General features: G+C 43.6%; 1 protein-coding gene across 13 annotated transcripts in view; it reads left to right on the top strand.

Moving 5' to 3' along the window:
* Window positions 1–570: 570 nt before the first annotated feature.
* The window catches only part of amph (amphiphysin), a 29,224-nt gene continuing 4,177 nt past the window's right edge, over window positions 571–25,617 (top strand). Inside the window, exons 1-20 of one of the 13 annotated variants that reach the window (XM_039815538.1) lie at window positions 571–692; window positions 2,647–2,727; window positions 4,299–4,353; window positions 4,811–4,905; window positions 5,819–5,914; window positions 5,999–6,106; window positions 6,191–6,276; window positions 6,993–7,068; window positions 7,684–7,766; window positions 8,529–8,667; window positions 10,757–10,876; window positions 10,971–11,054; window positions 11,590–11,616; window positions 12,397–12,420; window positions 13,110–14,906; window positions 15,201–15,230; window positions 16,494–16,535; window positions 17,541–18,041; window positions 18,323–18,367; window positions 20,118–20,168. In XM_039815538.1, the coding sequence (XP_039671472.1) occupies window positions 624–692; window positions 2,647–2,727; window positions 4,299–4,353; window positions 4,811–4,905; window positions 5,819–5,914; window positions 5,999–6,106; window positions 6,191–6,276; window positions 6,993–7,068; window positions 7,684–7,766; window positions 8,529–8,667; window positions 10,757–10,876; window positions 10,971–11,054; window positions 11,590–11,616; window positions 12,397–12,420; window positions 13,110–14,906; window positions 15,201–15,230; window positions 16,494–16,535; window positions 17,541–18,041; window positions 18,323–18,367; window positions 20,118–20,168 (3,609 nt within the window). In that variant the 5' untranslated portion in view covers window positions 571–623. Of the gene's footprint in view, window positions 693–2,646; window positions 2,728–4,298; window positions 4,354–4,810; window positions 4,906–5,818; window positions 5,915–5,998; window positions 6,277–6,992; window positions 7,069–7,683; window positions 7,767–8,528; window positions 8,668–10,756; window positions 10,877–10,970; window positions 11,055–11,589; window positions 11,617–12,396; window positions 12,421–13,109; window positions 14,907–15,200; window positions 15,231–16,493; window positions 16,536–17,540; window positions 18,042–18,322; window positions 18,368–20,117; window positions 20,169–25,617 lie in introns of all 13 variants that reach the window. The other 12 variants (XM_039815536.1, XM_039815537.1, XM_039815534.1 and 9 more) reach the window with 12 other exon arrangements.

Raw genomic sequence — 25,617 nt, 5'->3', positions numbered from 1 at the left:
AACTGAAAGTCAACAGCATGATCTGTTTTCTGAAAAGAAGTTTAAATTCTCAGATTGTTTGTGAGTTAAGGGAAACTTGATCTGCTGCTGAGTTTAAACTTTAGAGAGAAATCACAACTCTTTTATATGGAACACACCATCTATGTCTTCGATTATTGATTATATAGTTTAATAATAAACAGATGGAGCAGTGTGACGTCACGTCCTGTTGTTGATTCTAGTCAGAAATAGCTCAGTGTGTAATCTGCTCTACCTGAACACAAATAGAGCTTCAGATTAACAGCAGCTCAGACTGAACGGTACACATTTTAACAGACTCTACACCCTGCATATATCATAGAAATATATGACATATATATTATTCTGAGCCTAGACACCAAACACAAACCAGGCTCACTGAAAACGGTTTATTAAATGGAATTAAAGCAACAGAAACTGAAACTGTCCAATCAGCTGGCTCAGTGTCGTCTCGTTAAGCCCCGCCCCCCCTCTCTCTCTCTCACACACACACACACACACACACACACACACACACACCCCTCCCCCTGCTGTCAGTCTGTAATCCTCTCTCTCTCTCTCTCTCTCTCTCTCTCTCTCTCTCTCTCTCTCTCTCTGCGGTCATCATGGCGGAAATCAAAACGGGAATTTTCGCTAAAAACGTCCAGAAAAGACTGAACCGTGCGCAGGAGAAGGTAAGATATATAAAGGGGAGGATGGGGGGAAGATAGGGGGATAATGTTGGAGGGATGGAGGCGAAGGTGAAGGGGACAGATGGAGCAGAAGGAGGTGTAATGTGTGTCCGTATGTGTATTCCCGTGTGTGTGTGTGTGTGTGTGTGTGTGTGTGTGTGTGTGTGTGTGTGTGTGTGTGTGTGTGTGTGTGTCGGGCTGCGGCCTCTGCAGCTTCTCCTCCTCGCATCATTCTGTCTGTTAAATATGATCACAGTTTTATTTCCGGTTTTATTGCTTATTAATGTTTATTAGTTTATTTGGACGATCAGAGATACACAGCTGATCCGCACTGAGAGGCTGACGTCATCATGTTTGCTCAAAGAAACGTTTATCATCAGACACGGATCTCATTGGCTGATTAACAGATGAAAAACACCCCGCGATGACGTCACGTGCGCGGTGAAACGTGTCGGTGTGTTTAATAAATAAACTGAAGGGAGAGAAGGTGCTGTCCTGCTCCAAGGTCGGCGGGTGTGTCTATATGACGTCGACGTCATTCTGAGAACGTGCAGAGTTTAGCTGTTAGACTGTTTTTCTTTATTCTGATTGGACAGAGAGGACTGTCCTGCATCTGATTGGAGGGAGAGGACTGTCCATGGTTCTGAAACGTCTTTCAGCTTGCCATTAAGATCATGGAGACATTTGTCCAATCAGGATAGAGAGTTTTCTTCCAGCTGACAGTAAAGTCTTTCTCTCTGTTCAAGTCGTTCAGATCTGAAAAGGCGGTGTCAACAATGAGGCCCGAGGGCCAGAACCATCCACCACAGGGGCTGACGCGATACGTTAGCGTACGCCGCTGTGTTTACAGACTGATACGTTAGCGTACGCCGCTGTGTTTACAGGCTGATACGTTAGCGTACGCCGCTGTGTTTACAGGCTGATACGTTAGCGTACGCCGCTGTGTTTACAGGCTGATACGTTAGCGTACGCCGCTGTGTTTACAGGCTGATACGTTAGCGTACGCCGCTGTGTTTACAGGCTGATAGTGTTTACATACTGATACGTTAGCGTACGCTGCTGTGTTTACAGGCTGTCTGACCAGAAACACATTTCTAATTGCTCTGTATGTCTGCCACATATTGCAGAATTGACAGTAAAGTTGACTTTACTTGACGTACTTGTTCCCTCTACACTGAAAGAAAGGGACATACTGTATATTAAATATAAACTGTTGTTATTCATCTGTTATTGTGCACAGGTTTTACTGCGACAAAACCGGCCCATCTTAGATTAAAGGTCCCATGACATGGTGCTGTTTGGATGCTTTTATATAGACCTTAGTGGTCCCCTAATACTGTATCTGAAGTGTCTTTTATATAGACCTTAATGGTCCCCTAATACTGTATCTGAAGTCTCTTTTATATAGACCTTAGTGGTCCCCTAATACTGTATCTGAAGTCTCTTTTATATAGACCTTAGTGGTCCATCTGAGATTAATATGTGTTCGAGGAACTGAAACAAGTTTACACAGTTGATCCAGAAATACGACCCCGACGCTGGCTTTATTAAATATTTAACACATAGCAGCAGAGCTAACGTGAACCGAGCGGCTTCTCTTCTCAGAGTTCAACACTTTGCTGTTTCTCTGCTTGTTGAGATTGTTTCCTGTTTAGGTGCTCTTAAAACACACAGAGTTACGTTCTTCATGCTGAAAACATCTAATTGTTTTTTGTCCTTTCTGTCTGTGCTAACAGATTAAAACCATAAAGCTGCTCTCAGCTCTCTTAATACAGTAGACAACTTTCTTTATAGTTTTACATCAACAAAAACATTTCTTAACACACATGTTGGTGATGTTTAGGAGGAACTGAGGAAGTTATCTGAATCCCTGACAACATGTGACACAATAAATCTGGCGTGGTTTGGGTCTCAGCTAATTGAAATATAATGCGACACATAATGTTGTGATTTTCAGGTGCTGCAGAAACTGGGAAAAGCAGACGAGACCAAAGATGAACAGTTTGAACAAGTGGTCATCAACTTCAGGAGACAGGAGGTAAGAGAATGAACACAGAGAGAGCAAACATCAGGCTTTACCCTGGAAATATTCCACTATTCCTTCATAAATACCAGTTCATGGGTGGGAAAAGGCACATGCATCACTTTAACATCTGGTCCTTTGTGTTTTAGCTTTTTTAATTGATCACTTTGAGAAATACGAGACCCAACAAACACTCAGCTCAAGCTGATGAACGTCTTTAGATCTACAGCTTTTTAAAGTTTTGACACATTAAACTGTTGAGCTGATGATGGCGCTAAATAAAACTTTATTAGTTATTACAGTTTATCCTGACCCACCGACCTGAGGAAAAGGTTTGGCTTCAGGTTAATGTCATACAGCAGAATTCATTATTATTTTTATGTGCTTTGTATACGCACACGAGTCATTCTTTCCCTCTCCCAATGTTCTGTTTCACGCTGCGCGAAGAGTAATATCTGCACGTTTGAAATGAAATAATTTGGTCGTGAGCATGTTTTATCGCCCTCGGGAGATATGACATAATCCTGACGGCTCAGGAAAATACTTTTTAAAGTACTGATGTTTAGAAATACACAGAGCTAAAGGATCGGAGCCCCACCGAGGGGAAAAGTCATGCCACTAACCACCTTCTCTGCCATGTCATGATGTAAATACAGATGGATTCTGATTGGCTGTCAGTGTCTCTCTCCGCTGTGTAATGATGTAAATACAGATGGATTCTGATTGGCTGTCAATGTTTCTATGGTTTATCAAATCTTTCTGAAAGTGATCCCAATGATATCGTTCTCCGCTGTCATCGTTATAGTTGCAGCTAGAGTTAGAATGATTTTTAAAGATATTTTTTGGGGGCTTTTCCCTTTATTGTATAGTGACAGTGGATAGGCACCAAAGGGGGAGAGAGATAGGGGATGACACGCAGCAAAGGGCAGCAGGTTGGATTCGAACCTGCACCGCTGCAGGACTCAGGAGCCAACATAGGGCTAATGCTCTTACTGGCTGAGAAAGAGGCCGCCCCAAGAGGTAGAACAATTTTTAAAACTATATATTTATAGTTATCTTTATAGTTCTGGTTGTTGGAGTGGACCGCCCTTTACAGAAGGAGCGCCAGAGAGATGAGTTTGAGTTTAGTTTATTTATAAAAGGGGAAAGCGCAAATTAATAAAACACGTGATTTCCCATGGGTTAAAAAAGCCAGAATTAGCCAAAAGGCTTTTTTTTCATCTGTAGTCCCCTGCCTTTGATGTTAAAAAAGGCTTTTCTATAGATAAACTGTAACTAGCTACTGACTGTAACTAGCTACCGACTGTAACTAGCTACTGACTGTAACTAGCTACTCTAGTTGGTTTCTGAGTCTGCAGAGATGTTCGGCTCTCTGCATCAGCAAAGTTACTTTCAGGATCAACAGTCGCTTTGCTCAGTTCAGACTGCAGATTCACCTGTTAGAGAAAACAACAGGAAGCTATCCTGATTCACAAAGACTGATGTAAAATATTGTTGTGTCTGTTTGTGTGTCTGTTGTGTGTCTGTTTGTATCTGTTGTGTGTCTGTTTGTGTCTGTTTGTGTGTGTTTGTGTTTGTTTCCTCAGTCTGAAGGCGCTCGGCTGCAGAGGGAGATGAAGGCCTACATGGCTGCCATTAAAGGTGACAAAAAGTCTCATATGAACACTTTCACTTATATCATAATCATATATGTCAGTGGTCAGCAACCTTACTGTCAAGGAGACATTTTTAGCCTAAAAATTAAATCTGGAGCTGCAAAACATATTATAATCAGACCCAAACAGCAGTTTGGAGTTTACTGATTTGATCCAATTCTTAAAATAAAATTTTCTCTGCTCTCTTGACCAGATCTTGAATCGCTCTTTTTCTTTGTAGATGCACATTTTGGTGGACTGAAATGCTATGAATTGTAAATGGAGAAGGTTAGAACCATTTTAGGCCTTCAACAATAATTAGTTAAATTTCAAATGTTTAAATGTTAATAATCATTGTTCATTTCCATATAACTTTTTAAAGCCTCGGGGAGCTACTGGAGAGGGGGGTGGGGCCTTTTACATGTAAACATTATAATAGTAAATTACAATGTTTTTCTGTGCAGGGATGCAGCAGGCCTCCATCAACCTGACTCAGTCTCTGCACGAAGTCTACGAACCCGACTGGCACGGGAAAGATGATGTCATGGTCATTGGGAAGGTCAGTCATAAAATCAGTCAAAACGTGTATCACACAAACATGACAAACACACACAGACACACACACACACACACACACAGACAGACACACACACACACACACACACACACACACACACACACACACACACATGCACAGTGTCTGTGTCTCTCCTTAAACCGATAAGATCCATGGATCAATTAAGGGACCTTATAATAGTGTTTGTGTCAGTCCCTTGTTTATGACGGACCGGGAGTTGTAGTTCCACTGTTTGTTTGGATGCTATGTTCCTATGGTTGCACTTCCTGGGGACCTGGGCGACATCGCCATGGTAACTTATGCTGCAGAGCTTTCCTGGTCCGGACCAGTTTATGTTCTGAGTTTTGGCTTGAAATTGACTTAAAAGCTTTTTTCACTTACCAACTCCTGTGGAAACAGCATCGCTCAACAGTTACTATTCAATCTCTGAGCGATACACAGACTCTCATCTGAGAGTAAACGTTGAGAACCTGTGAGCCCAAGGGAGCCGAACGCAGGCCAACGCAGGCTAACGCAGGCTAACGCAGCCCAGCGCAGTCAAACGCAGCCGAACGCAGCCGAACTCAGCCAAACGCCAGCCAAACGCAGCCAAACGCAGCCAAACGCTTGAAATTGTCAGGTTGATTTAGCTCACTCGAAACTACTGAATATGTTTGTAGTGTTCTCTGGAGATTTTCCCATGCTGGCTCTAAAAAAAGCTTCTTTCAAATCATTTAGGCTACATTAATAGTTTACTAACAAGTATGATCTTTGTTTGCATATGAAACATAGTCCTTCAAACCAACGTTTCCACTTTGGCAGGGAAGTAGACATGCTGATCCCTGGATACCTAGATCCTACAGAACATTTTCAATGTGTTTCCATGACAATATGAGTTTTTGTGTATTTCCTACAGGACTGTGATGCAATGTGGGAAGACTTCCATAACAAACTGGTGGACTCGACGCTGCTGAACCTGGACGAGTACCTGCTGCAGTTCCCAGACCTCAAAGTAACAAACAGTTTGTCTTCTGATCAGAGGATCTTTTACAGGCTTGATTCATCATCGACAAACTGAAACTTTGTCACATTTCAGACTCGTGTGGCCAAAAGAAGTCGGAAACTCATCGACTACGACAGCGCTCGCCATCACATGGAAACTCTGCAGGTGGCAGGGATGAAGAATGACCGTAAGGTGATGAAGGTGAGTCAGTTAAAGGTCCAGATGTTAGCTGCCACCTGCTCAGCTGCCGTACATCTTGTTAAACTCACCTGTTTCTCTTTGAAGGCAGAAGAAGAGTTGAAAAAGGCTCAGAAAGTGTTTGATGAATTGAACGTCGGCCTGCAGGATGAACTGCCGACTCTGTGGGACAGGTGAGTCAGATCTCATACACACCTGTCTGACATCACAATGTCACGCTCTGTCTAAAAAGCGTCTAACGGTACAGATCCATTTGACTGTGCAATGCTTCTGTTGCGCCGCGCTCCACTCTATTCCCATGGGTGATGTCAAGGGACTTCAACGCGCCAGCAAAGCATCCTGGGAAGGCGGCGCTGCATTGGAAAAAAAGGTGCGCGTCAAAAAGCTGGCCAATGCCCATCTTTATACAAATGAATCCGTTGAACGCGACGCAACTATCCAGTAGATGTAGATGGAAATCTTTTAAACTGACCTTTGTTGATCTGAAATGAAGACAGATTCAGCAACTGCATGGCATATTTCTCTCTTAAAATGTTTTCAGAAACATGTTTTGATGAACTATTTTTGGAAAATATGAGATCGTATTCTCAACGGGCCACCATGACACTCTGTTGAAATTCTCAAGTAGCCAGACCCACGTCACGCGTTCGTCCAATCAGCTGCTGGTCAGGGGCGTGGAGCATCAACCATGGCTGTATGATGTCGCGAAACCACGCTTCTGTCGTGTCGGACATATGGATCTGTACCGTAAGCCGGGACATACTGTGAATGCTCCAATCTGCTGCAATCGCCAACAATCACCAACCATCACCAACCATCACCAACCATCACCAACAATCTCCAACAATCACCAACAATCACCAACTCTAACTCTGTTTCTTTCCTGCAGCCGGGTCGGCTTCTACATCAGCACCTATAAGAGCATAACCAAACTTGAGGCCAAGTTTCACCGCGAGATCTCTCTGGTGAGGAGGGGGGGGCTGTTGTTAATTATATCTGAAAGCACTCGAACAACCATAAATTAATGCACAACAACACTGATGGATTGATGGTTAAAGTTATTATTTCACAATAACAAGAGAAAGATGAAGAGAAAGTCTCCCTGACCAGGGAGCAGGAAATGCATCAAATATAGTTTCCTCAGAACAAAATAGTGCTTGTCTTCGTAAATGTAGCATATGATAATATAACATGGCCATGTGTACATCATCTAACAACTCAATATAGAATATACATTATGTAGGAGAAGCAACTGTCTGCTGTTTACAGAGCAATATCAGTAATGGCACTTAAATCAATGATAAAACAATGTTTCATGCAGAATCATTTTTACAGGGCTCATTTTACATTTGATTGATTTCCTACTTTGTTTTTACAAAATGAACAAACAGATAAACCATTTAAATGGTTTTAGAGTGTTCAGTCTGAGCCATCACAGACATCAGCTGACGAATTGGGTTAGGGCACTTTGGGACATTGTGTTTCCATAGATGGTGTAAAGTGTGAAGCTCACATTTCATTCAAAGGTGACCTGGTCTGGAGCTCCACTTGTATTTCCCTCTAACTCTCTAACGCTTCAGGTCTGCAGACAGCTCTACGAAGTGATGACCAAACTGGCTGAGCAGCACTCGGACAAAATGTTCACCATCCAAGGAGCTCCAAGGTCAGTGCACGTTTTTACTCTGGGAATCGGTTTCACTTACAACATTTACATCCTTTTTCAAAATATTCTTTTTTATTTCATGAAATCATTGAAGTCACTATGTGGAATTTTTCTGTGTGATTTTAATATCTCTCAGATTGTTCTAATGCTGAGGTTAAAATGAGACCGGTGTTTTCCGTCCGTCTATCTCAGTGTCTGTGCCACATCTGTCTTCAGAGATGATGTGAAGTGATGGTAGTGATATCAAACATTCTTGTTTTGCCACTTAGAAACATATACAATCACTATCTACTAAGTAATGTTCAGTTTATATCTGTGAGACTTTTAAAACTACTTCTTGGGTTAACTTGTTCATGAATACAAACCGCAGAACAGTTAGATAATAAAGTCAGCACACCAAGTCCACTTTGTCATAAAATCAAAACCCCTGTGGGGTGCATAACACAGGTCCTGCTCGCCTCCTGTCACTTGTGTTGTTTGTTTTAGGATTTAGCCGGCCAGCAGGATTCTTGGGGTTGACCAGGTGTCTGCAGCTCAGCTGTAAAATGAGCATATTTAAAAAAAGATCAGATCCTCAATCATCCTGCTTTCCTCTCCGAAAATCAGAAATTCAGAAGCATGAGACTTTTAAACTGTAGATTTTTAAACAGCAGAAAATTAGAACTACGAGGTTCAGCTGACAGCAATTAGTCTGCACAATTAAAAACTAAACTTTCAGATGCTGACGCCATGTGATTGTGTCGTTTCCGTCTTGTCCCTCAGTGATTCCGGGCCGCTGCGACTCGCCAGAACCCCGTCACCTCCAGATTCTGAGAGTCCACCTGACAGTCCCGACGCCAGCTCCAACCACATGCTCCGCCCTGTCTCACCTGGACCGCCACGGCCCAAATCCCCGATACAGGTAGAGCTGATCTTAAACCATTCTACATTAGATCTGATTGTAGCTGGTTCCAGATCTCCTTCACACATAAACTATCATAAAATGTTGATTTGCAGACATCAACAGTAATTGATAGAAATGTTTTAGTATTTGATGAATAACGGTGTACTGAGTGTTTCTTTTCTCTACTTGAATCAGATGTTTGTTGGAACTTCACAGTAACTTTGTGTGACTGTTTTTCTTTGCTGCACTTTTGTCTGTTACCTGGTGAGTGAACATGTGACATGTGTCTGTTTCTGTCTGTGCTGAGTGAGTATAGAACAGCAGAGTTGTTATATACAGTAGAGTTGATAGCTGAAAGTATAACAGTTAAAGGTGCTGTACATGAAACTCACAACAAAATCCAGTCTGTAATGGGATTGCCTCCACATGGCTCTCACCAGAGTTTGACTGACATTCAGAGTCAGGAACAGCTGCACACGGCTTTAGTCTCTGGTGTGATGAGCAAACATGGAGATGGCTGAGCTGTAATGCTAGCAGTGCTAACGGCAAGCTAACAACAGCATAGTGCTCCTACGGCCTAGCTAAACTGCCGCTCTGCACTGCGCACAACCCAGAGATCGGCGCTCATATGGAGAGAGATCATCTGTCATACAGAGAGAAATCATCTCTCATATGGAGAAAGATCATGTGGAGGTTACTGCAGATCAGGAATGGAGCGAGAGCGTGGAGGAGTCGGGGGTTAGTGTAGCTCCATGGTTAGCTCATACTCATCGGGGACAGTGGTGCTCATAAGTGGTAAAATAACCATCAGGACCGGCGTTATAAGTAGTAACCTCCGTCTGATCCATTTCAAAAAGAAAGAAAGATTCTCACACACACTCTTCACCTCTGCATCAGGTTATTTGGTCGGTCGATGTTAAATTCACTTGGAGCTGCGTTTCTTGAGAAATTTCCTAGTGACGAAATGTCAACCAACCAAAAAAAACAAATGCGAATGCAAAAGGGATGCATGCACATGCAGTAGGAACTGGCTACAAAAAACAACAACTGAGAAGCTCAGATTTCATCACACTCAGAGGGAGTGTGACTTCATTCTGTACTCCACTTTATCTTTACACAGAAAATATTTGTTTGAAAGACGTTTACAGCACCTTTAAGGTCATGAGACTCTTAGTGTTAGCCTTCAATAGAGTTCACATGTTTGTCAAAGGCATTTGGACAAATAGGTGTGTGTATGTGTTGTATGTGTGCATATGTGACCGTGTATGTCATGCCATCCCCCCATTTAAAGGCAGATGTTGCTTTGCTCTGAAAAACTAGTTAAGCTTTGCTGTCGGCTTCCCAACTCATTTTTAAAAAGACAGAGAGAGATTTGTGCGGGCCATCTTGGTCAAAGAGAGCGAGCAGCCGTGCTGTGAATGACAGAAATAAAAAGTTTTTCATGATCTGATTGTTTTCTGATTGTTTCACAGTGGTTACGTTCTAAAACACAGTGAGACAAAATCTTGTTTGTTTATGGGCTCCACTTTCCAACCAATGACATAATTTCTCCCGTAGTGGTTGTTAGCGACCCTGGTTGTGTGCAATTCACATTGAAATCGACCCAACTCTTGACCTGCGTCGTGAAGCCGACTTGGTCAACGTGGGGAATGATTGGTGCAGTGTTGTTCCATATTCTGACTTACTACCATAATTTACTTTATCTCGCTTACATGCTTTTATGTTTCTGGTGTCACTTATGTCACAGCTCAAAAATAACCTGCAGACATTGCAAGCTGCTGATCAAATTACCGCGACATTGACAAAGTCATCATAAATACAAAGTCTTACTATCCACTTCCCCTGCCGCGGTTCTCTTTTCTGTATCCAGGTAGAATAGTAATGAGGGCCTCAGCAAATCCTGGTGACAGTAAGAGAACTATGTGTGTGTGACCTGCGAGTGCTTCTAGTGTAAATAATAATAGTTAACAATAATAACAGACTAACTGTGTCATCATTTATGTATCATCCCTATATTGCTCCATCCATTCTCTTTGATTAGTAAAATGCTGCTTAATTAAATCTGCCCTGAATTGATTTAATAACTGCTTATATTGCTTTTCAACAGCTTAAAAAGGGGCCACCGGTGCCTCCACCACCGAAGGTCACACCTACCAAGGAGGTGGCAGAGGAGCAGATCATCGACCTGTTTGGAGGAGAATTTCTACCAGCACCTTCACCATCGCAGGTCTGTGACGTTCATTAGCAATTCCTAAAATAGACAGAGACAACTAATATGCCTTGTGTGTTGTATGCTGACCTGTTGTTGTTTTTGTCCAAAGCCCAATGAACGGCCGGGACAATCTCTTCTGGACATGGACTTTGATGCTTTTCAGCCAGATGAAAGTGTTTCGCCGATACCACAGGTTCACATCATTACCTGACAGCAGAAAAACAGTTTCAACCAGAGTGTGCACCTGAGTATGTTTGATTGGACAAAACAAAACACAAAGTAAAGAAGGGCAGTCTGAAAACTACATTTTACTCGCCTGGGGACTGTCGACAGACTAAAGTAGACCAAACAAAAACGGGTCACATGCTCTCAGCATATTTTATTTATCGCAGTTTCAGGTAGATCAGGTGACTGTTCACCTGGTGATTACAACACACACAAGGGAGGGAGACTTCATTCTCTGCTCAGAACGCAGTTACTCTACTTTATGTGTCAGAGCGAATAATAATGTAATATTAATGTTCTGAATGTCAAACACAGAGCCTTGAATACCAAAACAAGTAAAACAGATATTATCATGAATATACAAATGTTTTATGAATATCTGTGAGTGAATGATGAAGTCTGGTAAGTCTGTCCCAGTTAATGCCATCAGGAGTAATTGATAGAAATATGTTGATGTATATCTGTTATCTGTAAAAACAATGTATGTGTTCTGCCCCTTTTAGACAGCTGTGCCTTGGGATATGTGGTCGGTGAGTAAAGTCTCCTGTTGTATTTAAAACAGTTTAACAATGTGAGTGCACAATCAAAAACATGAACTTCCTCTTCTAATTTAATGATCAGATTATAGTTGAGGGTAAGAATGAAAAAGTGAAGTCGGTCAAGTAACTTTACAAATAAAACTTCAGGTTCAGGTTACTTTATTGGTACCGTTAGATAAACTAGGTTTACAGTCGAAGAGGCATGACATCATTAAAGCTTTGTAGACCACCACATAACATGCAACTTACAAAACAATAAAACACATAAAACAGACAGTAGAACATGGATCAAAAACAGTAAATGACCACATTGACTTGTGCAGTTATATGCAGAAATTCTACAGCTAGTACATCACCAAGGTTCTTGCGCGTTGTGTGCAGTAATTCCACAGTTTGTTTAACAGAGTGATTGCTGCTGGGACAAAACTGTTTTTAAATCTTGTAGTTATACAACCAGGGACTCTTAAGGCCATTTTACAGTTGTGCGTCAAATCGACGGCGCAGGGTCCGGCGTAGACGCAGACCCCTCATAATGTCATCATGGTCTTGTCTATATGAAAATGGTAAAATTTTCTCAGGCAGTATAGACGCTGTTGTCCTTTTTTACAGACAGCTTCATAATTCTCCTGGAAATTTTAAATTCATAAAATACATAGATCACATAATACACAACACATTACAAATAAATCAATGAATACAGTTCAATACACAGATCACCATAGTTGTCTCTGCAGATATGAACCATCTTCTGTCTCTTTCTGTTTTTTTAAGGCAAACGCCCAAACAGCTGAGCCTGTAAGTACACACAGTTACAGTGTTTAACATTATCGTTAACACCTGATAAATCACAGATAATGAGTGAGTTTTACTTCTACTCCCTGTCCTCAACATGAGGACGTTCACTGTGTAGAACATCAGTATATTCTCACAGAATCATCCCTTGATTTGACTGTTGAGCTCCTTTGTTTGGCTGCTACTGTTTGCACAAAGAGAACACTGACCATATTTTCTTGAGTTGGCATTTTAGTAATATTTGAACTGTTGATTTTCAAAACATATTTCAATGACTTTGATGATGACTTTGATTTGTCGGCTAAACTCAACTGTAACGGCCTCTGAAAGGACCATCACCTCACGGTGCTCTGTACCCGGCTCACAGTCCCCTTTTCTCAGCTAAATTTAACTGTAAAGACGGCTAAACTTAACTGTCACGTGATGTGACTTACCGGTATATGACTGATTTTGTAGGATATCACATGAATACAAACCCGTTCATGAGAATGTGTTGATATGATATAACAGCTCTGATCAGTCTGACTTTGTGCAACTAGTCTCTGGATTCTTACATCATTTGTCTGCTGTCTTTGTCTTAAAAACTCACACTGTGTATTTTCATGCACTGACTCTCCAGTTGGACTCAGTGCTGTGGGTTTGGAGCAGGGGGGGTCAGACTTTAACCCTATAATCCCTGCCTTTTCCATTAGGCTGCAGACACCGGCTTCGTCGCCAACTGGTCTGCTGACTTTGGTTCATTGTCAGCAAATGGAGATGCTGCAGCAGTAGCCGAGGCCCCTGCTGTAGGGCCGGAGGGGGCGGTGGGCGGGGCTCAGGATTGGGCACAGGATGGGGTGCAGGACGGGGCGCAGGCAGACGGCTGGCAGGACGGGGCGCAGGCAGATGGCTGGCAGCCAGCTGCTGACACAGCTACACCTCTTCAGGACAGGGAGGCAGCCACAACATCTGAAGATGAGGTTAGAGGCTGGAACTCTGAAACTAACTCCAACGTACATCCCTCCGCATTCAGAGGCGATAAAGATGAGACAGGTCAGGCAAATTCAGAGGGAGATGCATCATGGCAGGAAGACCGCAGGAAGTCCACCCCAGGACTTATATTTACCAACGAGTATGGTGAAGAGATTGAGCACAGCACAGAGGACAGAGCAGACAAGTGGTACAGGTCTCCAGACGGGTCGGGATCTGAGTATGAGACCGCTGAGGAGTGGGCTGATGGGGGTCAGGTGGGAGGCTGGGCGAGTGCCGATGATGAGCTTTCATATGACAACCGTCCCCCAGGGAAAGTCTCAGATGGGTTGGGATGTGATGATTGTGGAGCAGCAGAACAGTCTCAAACTGTAGAACACGCTTCATCAGAGGGCAATAAATCAGACAGAAACTGTTCAGCTGAAGAAGAACTGCCAGGTAAACCAACTGATCTCACATCGGTTTACACAGATCGTTCTGAAAATCAGGAGGAAGGTGTGTTTGATTCAGATCCTTTTACAGAAAAACAGGGAGGAAGTGCGTTTGATTCTGATCCTTTTGCAGAAAAACAGGAAGGAGGTGCATTTGATTCAGATCCTTTTGCAGAAAAACAGGGAGGTGCGTTTGATTCAGATCCCTTTGCAGAAAAAAAGGGAGGAGGTGCGTTTGATTCAGATCCCTTCACTGAAAAACAGGGAGAAGGTGCATTTGATTCAGATCCTTTTGCAGAAAAACAGGGAGGTGTGTTTGATTCAGATCCCTTTGCAGAAAAAAAGGGAGGAGGTGCGTTTGATTCAGATCCCTTCACTGAAAAACAGGGAGAAGGTGTGTTTGATTCAGATCCTTTTGCAGAAAGTCAGGGAGGTGCGTTTGATTCAGATCCTTTTGCAGAAAAACAGGGAGGAGGTGTGTTTGATTCAGATCCTTTTGCAGAAAAACAGGGCGGTGCGTTTAATTTAGATCCTTTTGCAGAAAATCAGGGAGGTGCGTTTGATTCAGATTCTTTTGCAGAAAAACAGGGTGGTGTGTTTGATTCAGATCCTTTTGCAGAAAAACAGGGAGGTGCGTTTGATTCAGATCCTTTTGCAGAAAAACAGGGAGGTGCGTTTGATTCAGATCCTTTTGCTGAAACACAGTTTGGAGACAAGGAGGGTGGTTTTGGGTTTGATCCGTTTGCTGAGACCTCCGGAGAAGGTGCAGTTGTGTCCACTGGGGATGGAAGAAGTGGGTGGGATTCAGACCCTTTTGCCAACAGTTTCCCAGCAGCGTCTTCGGGGACTGAGGGCCGAGCCACCAACACAACGTCTTGGCAGGAAGTTAGTCACAGCAGTGGCTTCGAGTCTCCTGTCCCACAACAAAACTCTGCGTCTGCAGATGTTTCTGGAACAGCAGAAGGAATTAAAGATTTAAACGTTACCAGAATTCACAAAGAACCAGAAAATTCAGACATGTCCGAAGACGAGGCTGCGAACCGGAGATTTGGAAAGTTGTACCCAGATCTAGATACAGAAAAGGAAGAGGTACTTGACTTCCTCCTGTCTTCAGTGTGGTAGATTAGCGTAGAGTAGACTAGAAATACTTTAAAACCCTGTCTTCTACCCTCCCACAGATTGAGAAGTGAAAGTAGTTGTCCTGAAACCTGGACCCCAGCCTGAGCTCCTCCCACCCCTCCTCTTGCTTGCTTTGTCTGCTTGTTCTTTCCATGTATTCATTTTCTCATCGATTACATCTTTACAACCCATCTTAGACTTGTATTACTTAAGTATTACTTAAATCTTTCAAGTACTAATTTGTATTTTTGCAATTTAATTTAGGTGACCAATGCATTTAATGGATTTTCACAGGTAATTTTACAAACTACACTTAAATCTGCACTCATTGTCCAGACGGAAACATAAACAGTTTGCAGACGAATTCAGCTTATTACAGTGTTTACAGCATTCATCACATATTTTAGTTAGCAAGTTAGAGTTATTTCTGGGGATGCACAGATACCGACACCAGTATCAGGTATTGGGTCTCATTCTGTGCTCATGTACTCGTAGTCATAAAACTACTCAGACACCGCCACACCCGATACCACTTCATGCATCACTGCTTGTGACACTAGCAGGTAATGTTAACTCACTGTTAGCTTATAGCTTGCTTAAACAATTAAAAATCTTAAAGCCAAACTGTCTAAAGTGTGGCTGTATTTCACTCGAAAGGGTTAGAACAACAGGATTCTCGGTCCAGGCCATGCAACAGCCTGTAGCTATAAACACAGCACAGTAAAGTTAGCTTAGCGGTAGCCTGAAGATGCACTATTGCTGACATTGTGACTATTGCCAGAGATGACGGAGAAAGAACAGAACTCTTAAATCCTCCTGCTTCTCTGAACTCACTGTGAGTTATGGAAACAAACCGATGGGACTTCATGTTGCATTCAGGTGCAAATAATGCATGTTTTTAAAGTAATTGTTAGAACTGTAATGGTATTATTAGGTACTCATATCGGTATCCGCAAGTACCCAAATGTAATACTTTATATATATATATATATATATATATATATATATATATATATGCTCAATGGCACCTCAGTGGTTGTAATGAGGGAGGGACAAGCGCTGCTCTTTCACTTTCCCCACCCAGATTTTATCCTGTCGGTCTGGGGATTGAACTGACAACCTCCCGGTCACAAGCTCGCTTCTCTGACCTTTAGGCCACCAATGTCAAGCTTGGTCTGAAAAAAGGTGGTACCGGTGCATCCCTAGTTATTTCAGTCAGCAGGGACCTCTGAAGTTAGTAAAATGTCTTTCAGCTGAAAGTTTCAACATTTCAAATCTTAGTTGACTTGAGCCAAAGTTCAATTTCCTACCTAACCTACCGATTGAATCTTTGAGTGGAACAAAAAAAAATGACCCCTAACAGCATGCTGACATCATCAACCCCTCATAAACCTTACTCCTACTAACGTCCGACTCTTATCGTCCTTAACGTAAGAACGTACCTTTATGTTCTCTAATGTTCCTGCTCTCTTCTGTGAATGCTAAATAATCATAATAATTATATATTTATAATGTATTTTTAAGTTCCTGACCCTTTTTCTTCTCTGCTCTCTGAAGGATGCCACTGCGCCATCATTTTTTGCGGATTTTGATAAGATGGTGAGTTTTACATTTTAAAGACATCATGTGACTTGGAATGGTGTATTAATTTCTTTTATTTACTGTTCTTTCCTTGAAACTGTTTGTTGTAATACACATTTTTTATTCTCACTTTATTCTCATTGATCTTTAGTTTTTAATCTCAAAGATTTAAGTTTTCCTCTGACTGTAACAGTTAGTATTTAGCTGGAGAACACAGAAGTCATGGTTCGGTTCAAAACAGCAGAAAAAAGAACAGATGCATAAGGATATGTTTTTTGTCAATTTGTCAACAGACAGTAATGTTGTTTCACATGCTTTCTACGGTATATGCTATACAAGTAGGCTGAACCGATACTAAAGGATGGAGGTAAAACACTGCAGATCACTTATTGGTCAAAGACAATGTTCATATGTGTGACACAGGATGTAAATAGCCAAGCAACCCAGATTTTAAAAATGGCAGCCTGCTGACCAAGCAGTGGTTGATTTATGCAGCGGATGGAGCAACGTGCGTCAGGTTAAAGATGATGTCACAGCAGTTTCATGTGGCGTCACTATGATGATGATCTAAAACTCCCGTCTATATCTGCAGTGGAAAACAAAATTGAGAAAAGGACCTGGTACCAAACGCTAGTCGAGTAGATCAGAGTCGAGCCGAGTCTAGCTGAACGGTGAGGGTTTATGTACAAATAAAAAGATTTATTTACATTCTGTTTTTGCATCAATTATAAACACGTATCTAATTCTGATATAAGCTCTTTTCCACTCTGCTGTCATTTATCTTTTGTGACCAAGTTGTTGTTTTTAAAGCTGCTGTAGTGTAGTGTGTGGGCAATACTTTTAACTTGTATTAAGTTTGAGATGAAGAACATGAGCAGATACAAAGGCTGGATTATTATTCATGAATGGCCCTTTTAAATTTGTTTAATTCTTAAGCATTTGTTGCACTTCATGCAAAATGTCAGAATCCGAAGTGACCATTTGAACAGTTTTAGGCTTGACCACCATCTTTCTTTGCAAAAGAATGAAGTTAACCCTGAATCAACTGAGGCTCCAGAAACCTCAGAGACAGAAGCTGCTGAAGTACAAGACAAGCCTGCAACTCCCCCTGCTGGAGAAAAGATGGAGGAGCCTGCACCTCCCTCTGCTGTAGAAAAGATGGAGGATCCTGCAACTCCCCCTGCTGGAGAAAAGATGGAGGAGCCTGCACCTCCCTCTGCTGTAGAAAAGATAGACGGACCTGCAGCTCCCCCAGCTGAAGAAAAGATAGATGAACTTGCAGCTCCTCCTGCTGAAGAAAAGATAGAGAAACCTGCATCTCCTCCTGCTGAAGAAAAGATAGACGAACCTGCATCTCCTCCTGCTGGAGAAAAGATAGACGAACCTGCATCTCCTCCTGCTGAAGAAAAGCTAGACGAACCTGCAGTTCCTCCTGCTGGAGAAAAGATAGTCGAATCTGCCACTCCCACAGTTGGTGAAGAAGATTCAGCAGAAATTTCTTGCAGCCTTAAGGAGAAGCCTGATGTGAGTGGATGAGTTGATCTAAAAAACTCACTAATGCTGCCATCTGTGATCCCCTGATCATCATCATCATCATCTTCATCTTGTTCTTCATCTTCATCATCATCTTCATACTCATCTTCATCATACTCATCTTCATCACTATCATTGTTTTCATGTGATCCTCAAAATTAGTAAAGTGTAAATAATTTAGATTAATTTGAATACTTTGTTGGAATTTGTGTTCATTTTTTTTTGAGTGCATCATTCAATCAAGTATTAATGTTTTTTTGTTCTCTCCAAAGTCGATGGTTGGGTCTCCAGACTCTGAGAAGGCAGAACTTAGTGAGGTATGTATCCCTGCTCATTTTTTGTTGGCTCTTTTCTTTACCCCAAGTGAAGGAGTTCAAGTACCTTGGGTTCTTGTCTGCAAGGAGGGGTTAATGGAGCGGGATAATGGCCGAAGAATTGGCGTAGCGGGATGGGTATAACATTGACTTTATAGCACCATTGTGACAAAAAGAGATCTCTCTTGATCTACCAGTCAGTTTTCATTCCTACCCACACCTATAGTCATGACGGCTGGGTCATGACCGAAAGAATGAGATCCAGGGTACAAGTGGCCGAAATTGGTTTCCTCAGGAGGGTTTCTGGCGTCTCCATAAGAGATAGGATGAGAACCACAGTCAACCATGAGGAGCTCAGAGTAGAGCCACTGCTGCTTTACATCAAAAGGAGCAAGTTGAGTGGTTTGGGCATTTGTTAAGGATGCCCGCTGGGCACCTCCCTAAGGAACTCAAGTCCAGCTGGGAGGAGGCCTTGTGGAAGACCAAGGACTAGGTGGAGAGATTATGTCTCCACCCTGGCCTCCATCTATAAACATGACATAGATAGATGGACCAGATATTCCTAACACTTGGTTAACGGTTACTGGTTGGTTGGTAAACTGTCTATAAACATTATTCAGATAGATAGTTAACACTTTCTTAAGGGTTACTAGGGTTAGTTGGGTTAGGTCTAACCATCTATAAACAGTGTCTGGATGGTTATTATAAAGTTGCAGCAGATGACTATAATACCTCGTTAAATAGTTAATAAATACTTTAAACCATCTATAAACAGTGTCTGGAAGGCTGGTTGGTTAGTGCTTGCTAAAGCAATGATCCATTTTTTGCCCTTCATTCAATTTGATAAAATAAATTATCTGTATACATTCATATATATTTGTATATATACACATATATGCACACATGTGTATACATATGCATATATATGTATACACGTATATATACTGTATGTGTATATGTATGTATGTACAGTATATATATGTATATACACACGTGTGTGTATATATGTGTATAGATATACATATATGTATACATGTATATATACATGTATATATTGATTGATTGATTGATTGATTGATTGATTTTGACCTAAGCCATAATTTCAAACCCTGTTTAAAACTGCCTATGCTTCTTACTGTCTTGAGTGTACCAGGTAACCGGTTAGTGTTAAATCTGGGGGGTACATATATATGTATGGCCATCCAGATAATGTTTATAGATGTTTTAAAAATGGTTTCATTTTTTAATCATTACCCGATACCTAATATAATATATGATGGATATAATGTGTGTAACAATAAACATTTACAGCACTACTAATAATTAGTAAACATTAATAATTATAATTTCACGTTTCATTCATTTTCTACTGAATTCTGAGTACCTCTTATGATGATTTGATGCCATGAGTTAAGTCTTTATGAAGCACACTAAATGAATAAAAGCAGGATTGATAAGTAACTAAAATCTTTATATTATATTATTTTATATATAATTTTTATAACTAGAATTAAAAGTTATTGTACTACAATTTCTCATCAAACTATTGGAATTTTGTTTTATAAGATTCCTTTTATATCTTGTGTTTATTTCGGACCAAAATACACTTTGTTTTCCCAAAATACACAGCCAACATTAATGTTTATGTTATATTTATGAATGTAACTTACCGTAAACTAATAAGCTGCAGAACCTGTGACTGAAAAAAACAGTTCTGTTCCCGTTTAATGAAATGATTTGTGTTTGCACACAGATTCCTCCTGTTGACGACGACAAACCATCTCCAGGTGAAGCAGCTCCATCGGTAAATTTCACTCAACTTTCATAATTAATGAATAAGTCACTCCCTCACACTAATTATTTTGTCATTAGAACTTTTAAAGTTTGGAGGAATCATCCTCTGATTTTTCAAGTTTTTTCGTTTCCGTCGTATTGCCGTCATGTTGAGCATGCACCTGTTTTCGTTTGCTTACAAAGCAAAAAGTATAAATGATCTGTTACACATTCTTAGCCAACTTTTCTCAAACTCATTACCGCTAGTTTTATACTTATTTTTGGAATTCATGGTCAAGAAACTGAATTTATATGAAATTATACATGAATAATTTTGTCCAAAAGTTAAGATCAGAGGAGCATTTGTTGATAAATAATCACAGGCAAAGTTTAGTCGGGATACTTTTAATTCCATTTCACCCAAAATAATCACAAATGTTGTCTTTCTTGGTTTGTAAAGCATACAAATCAATTATCAACCAATTTGTGGTACATCTAGGCTTCTAGCAAACTTCATTCAGTTATTCATGGGCAATTTGGTCAAAAGAAAGCCGAATTTCTGATATAGAAACTTTGAAAATGGATCAAATTTGACCCAAGGTCAACAGGAGCCATAAAAGGCAACAGTGACACAGAAACAACTGTTAGAAAGTTGTCAAAATAAGTTAGTGCTTAGCTGAATCCTCTTCTTCTCAGCTTTACTTCTTAAATAGAAATATTTGACATATTTAACATACATTTTGTTGTGAAGGACAGAACGGACTCAAATGCAAGGCTCAACGAAAGCAAATAAGTTTATTGAACAAAACAAAGAGTGACGAGGAGCTTGAGAGTAAACTATGAGGGCGAGGGACTCAAGGGGAACACCTAGGATGGCAAGGTACACAGGAGCAAAAACCAGGAGGGCAGGGACTCAAGGAAAAAAACCTAGGATGGAGATGGACTCAAGGGAAAAACCTAGGATGACCAGGGAGCTCGGGGAAACCGGGGCTGAAGATCCGCAGAAGAGACACTGGAGCGGGGGAACGGAGGAGCCGAGGGAGGACTGGCTGGAACGTGGAGGCGGAGGTAGAGTGAGGCAGAGTGCCGCGGGAGGAGGACTGAATGGGGAGGCCAGCTGACTGGATCTGGAGGGTATAGAAGTGAACTCTGTAAAACAAACACAAAGAAGGATAAGGTAAGGAAACACACAGGGACAGTAAATGCTGAAGGCAAATCGAGAGATCTAGCAGTGAAGCTGAGGCAACGATTCAGCAGAGATGATCTGTTGGGCCGGGGTTGAAGTACTGTGCTTGATTGTAGATGGCTGGCAGGTGTGTGTGGCGGGAGAGCAGCGATGGTTGATTGGCAGCAGGTGTGTGTAGTCAGCTGGCAGGCAGTAGGCAGGAGGGAAAGCAAAAAAGAGACACAGGGAGAGAGAGAGCAAACAGAAAAATACTAACAGCAGAGAAAATAAACAGAGACTCACAGCCAGCCGACCCCAACCATCACAGTACCCCCTCCTCAACGGAAGCCCCCAGGCGGACCGCCAGGCTTGTCCAGGTGGGCCCTGTAGAAGTCTTCTATGAGTGTGTTGTTGAGGATCTGGCTGGCAGGTATCCAGGACCGTAGCCGGCCCAGTCCACAAGGTACCGGTAGCCCCGGCCCCTACGTCGCACGTCCAGGAGGCGGCGTACCGTATAGGCCGTCGATGATCCGGGGAGGAGGAGCTGCCACTGGGGCGGAGAGAGGGCTGGCGGAGACCGGTTTGAGCTGGGAGACATGGAAGACAGGATGTATTTTGAAGTGAGGTGGGAGCCTAAGTTTGACGGCGGCGGGATTCAGGACGGCCTCGATGGTGTGGGGTCCCACAAACTGGGGGGTGAGCTTCTTGGAGGAGGTTTGGAGAGGGAGTTCCCGGGAGAAAAGTCACACCTTCAGGCCAGGCCAGTAGACAGGAGCAGGAGTCCGGTGGCGGTCTGCCAAGCGTTTATTCCGGGAAGGCGTGTGCTGGAGAGCAGCCCTGGCCTCCCTCCAAACCCGTCGACACCGCCGCAGATGGACCTGAACCGATGGCACTGCCACCTCTTCTTCCAGGGCTGGGAACAATGGAGGCTGGAACCCCATGGCGCACATGAAGGGCGACATCCCAGTGGCAGCGCTGATGAGGGAGTTATGGGCGTATTCGACCCATGGGAGGTGGGAACTCCATGATGAAGGGTTACGGTACGCCACACACCTAAGAGCCACCCCCAGGTCCTGATTTGCCCGCTCGGTCTGTCCGTTGGTCTGAGGGTGGTAACCAGATGACAGGCTGACAGTGGCGCCGAGAGCTTGGCAGAAGGACTTCCCGACCTGCGTTTTGAACTGGGGTGTAGTGGAAGTTTTCTTGAAGCAGCAGAGTTTTGTAAATATCAATGATAAAAATGAAAACGAATAAAGCGAATTAAACCAAAGTCTGGTCTTTGAGCATTTATTATATTTTGCAAAATATGAGAATACAGATTCACAGGTACACACAGTACAACTGAATGAGCATTTCTAACCTAAAATCCAAACATCAAATCAGCATATAGTCAAAACCTCTGTTAAGCCACCCCTCTAACTTTATCTTTTAGCCTGGCCATAGTTGAAAAGAGGACATCACGAAAAGTCAAACCATCCTCACCTTCCTCTCTGCTCTCTGTTCCCAACATTAGCCTAAACAATAGTTTATCTCAGGAGGCAGAAGGAGACATGGCTTGTGGCCTTCTCAACTTTGTCTGCTAAAAAGTTAAACAAATGAGAAGCTAGAGTTTCTTAAAAATAAACCACTAGGCTAAGAGTTCATGGCTGCAGCTGTCCCTCTCTGGTCTTTGAGAGTCTAAGAGGAAGGAACAGCATTTTGTGGAGGTTCAATCTTTAAACAGATGGTTAAAATCATTAATCAATAATGGTTAAAATAAAATTTGCCACCACACCCGGTCGGAGACAATGTCCAGGGGAATGCCGTGGAGGCCGAAGACGTTGTGGACCAACAGGCGGGCAGTTTCCATGGACGAGGGTAGTTTGGCCAGAGGTATGAAATGGACGGATTTGGAGAATCGATCAACAACTGTGAGAATGACCGTGTTTCCATGGGAATTGGGCAGGCCAGTGACAAAGTCCAGAGCAATGTGAGACCAGGGCTGACCAGGGACTGGGAGGGGGCGGAGCAGACCGGCGGGCGGTTGGTGGGAGGCTTTGGAGCGGGCGCACACCTCACAAGCCGCCACAAACTCCAGGCAGTCTTTGTCCATGGTGGGCCACCAGAATCATTGGCGGAGCAGGAACATGGTCCTGGCAGATCCCGGGTGGCAGCTGGAGAACCTGGGAGCGGGTGCTCGGAGGGACATAGAGGCAGTTAGGGGGACTGGTACCAGGGTCTGGATCCGTGGACTGAGCACGGCGGACGGCGGACTCAACCTCCGAGACCAGGGAGGCGACGAGGCAGGAACGGGGGAGGATGGGTTCAGGCTGGTCAACCTGGTCCTCAGAGGAGTGGGGACAGAGCATCAGGTTTGACGTTGCGGGATCCTGGACGGTATGACAAGGTGAAGTTAAACCGGTTGAAAAACAGGGCCCACCGTGCCTGGCGGGAGTTTAGTCTCTGGGCAGTCTGTATGTAGGAGAGGTTTTTATGGTCGGTCCAGACCAGAAAGGGGTGCTCAGCGCCCTCCAGCCAGTGCCTCCACTCCTCAAGGGCCAATTTCACGGCCAACAGCTCCCGGTCTCCCACGCTGTAGTTCTGCTCAGAGGGGGTCAAGCGACGGGAAAAGAAGGCACAGGGATGGAGTTTGTGGTCAGAGGGAGAGCACTGGGACAGGGTAGCCCCAACGCCCACGCCCGAGGCATCTACCTCCACCACAAACTGGAGAGAGCGGTCAGGATTGGTGAGGATGGGGTCGGAGGTGAACCGGACCTTGAGGAGGGAGAAGGCTGCAGCGGCTTCGGGAGACCAGATAAAGGGAACTGAGGGGGAGGTGAGTCGAGTGAGAGGGGCGGCCAGGGAACTGTAGTTACGAATGAAACGATGGTAGAAGTTGGCAAAGCCCAAAAAAAGCTGTAATTGTTTAATGGAGGTGGGAGTGGGCCAGTCTGCTACGGCTTGGATTTTGGCTGGCTCTGCACGGAGCCGCCCACTCTCAATGATGAAACCAAGAAACTGTATGGACGGGACATGACATTTGCATTTTTCTGCCTCGACGTACAGCCTGTTCTCCAAAAGCCGCTGCAGCACTAAAGGGACATGTTCGGTGTGTTGGACTGGGTCACGGGAGAAGAAAAACAAACCGATGCAGGAAGTCACGGAGGACGTCGTTAACGAGGGCTTGAAAAATGGTGGGGGCGTTAGTGAGGCCAAACGGCATCACCAAATATTCGTAGTGGCCTAACGGCGTGTTAAAAGCCATTTTCCACTCGTCCCCCTCCCGGATCCGCACAAGATGGTAGGCATTTCTAAGGTCTAACTTAGTGAATATGGCGGACTGGGAGAGGGATTCAAACACCGAATCCACTTGTTTTTTACCGTAACGGAGTTAAGCCCCCGGTAGTCGATACAAGGATGAAGGGTTTTGTCTTTCTTGGCTACAAAAAAGAAACCCGCGCCTAGAGGTGACGAGGAGGGACGAATGATACCAGCAGCCAGGGAATCTTTGATGTACTGCTCCATAGCCTCCCTCTCCGGACGAGACAGATTAAACAGCCGACTGGATGGGAGGGGCGCGTCCGGGAGGAGGGCTATGGAGCAGTCATAAGGGTTGTGGGGGGGTAGAGACAAAGCATGTTCCTTGCTAAACATCTGAGCCAGGTCATGGTATTCAGGGGGAACTAGTGTCAAAATCAGGGGGAACCGGGGGAGTTAGAAGCTGAGCGGACTTACCGGGGGCAGACGCGGACAACAGACAGGAAGCGTGACAATGGTTGCTCCAATTCCTGATCTTCCCCCGCGCCCAGTCCACATTGGGGTTGTGAGAGATGAGCCAGGGGAGACCAAGAACAACAGGGGACGCAGGAGAGGAGATGAGGTGAAAGGGGAAAGATTCATGATGATTACCGGAGGTAAGGAGATGGAGCGGGGGAGTGCGATGGGTAACGGCGGTGAGTGACTGGTTGTTGAGACCGACGGTGTGAAGGGGCGTTTCGAGGGGAATTTGGGGGATGGAAAGTTGTCGAGTGATTTCGATTTCCAGGAAGTTGTCATCCACGCCAGAGTCTACCAATACTCCCAAAGGGAGTGTTACCTCCTGCTATGACAGGGAAACCTCCAGTAGGAGGCGAGGGTTGGGAGAGGTCCGGCTCGCCAGAGCTCCCACTGCTACTGGCAAGCCGACTCTTTTGACCGAACGGGGCAGGTGGGAATGAAATGACCGGGGTTACCACAATAAATGCTGACCCCGGCCAGATGACGCCACTCTCGGTCTTTGGGTGTAAGGCAGGCGCGGCCCAATTGCATGGGTTCAGGGGTGGGGGTTTCGACAAGG

This window comes from Perca fluviatilis, chromosome 11 (assembly GCF_010015445.1).
Source record: "Perca fluviatilis chromosome 11, GENO_Pfluv_1.0, whole genome shotgun sequence".
NCBI classification, from domain to species: domain Eukaryota; kingdom Metazoa; phylum Chordata; class Actinopteri; order Perciformes; family Percidae; genus Perca; species Perca fluviatilis.
Note: the sequence above shows the minus strand (reverse complement) of the source record. Positions and strands in the feature narration are given on the sequence as shown.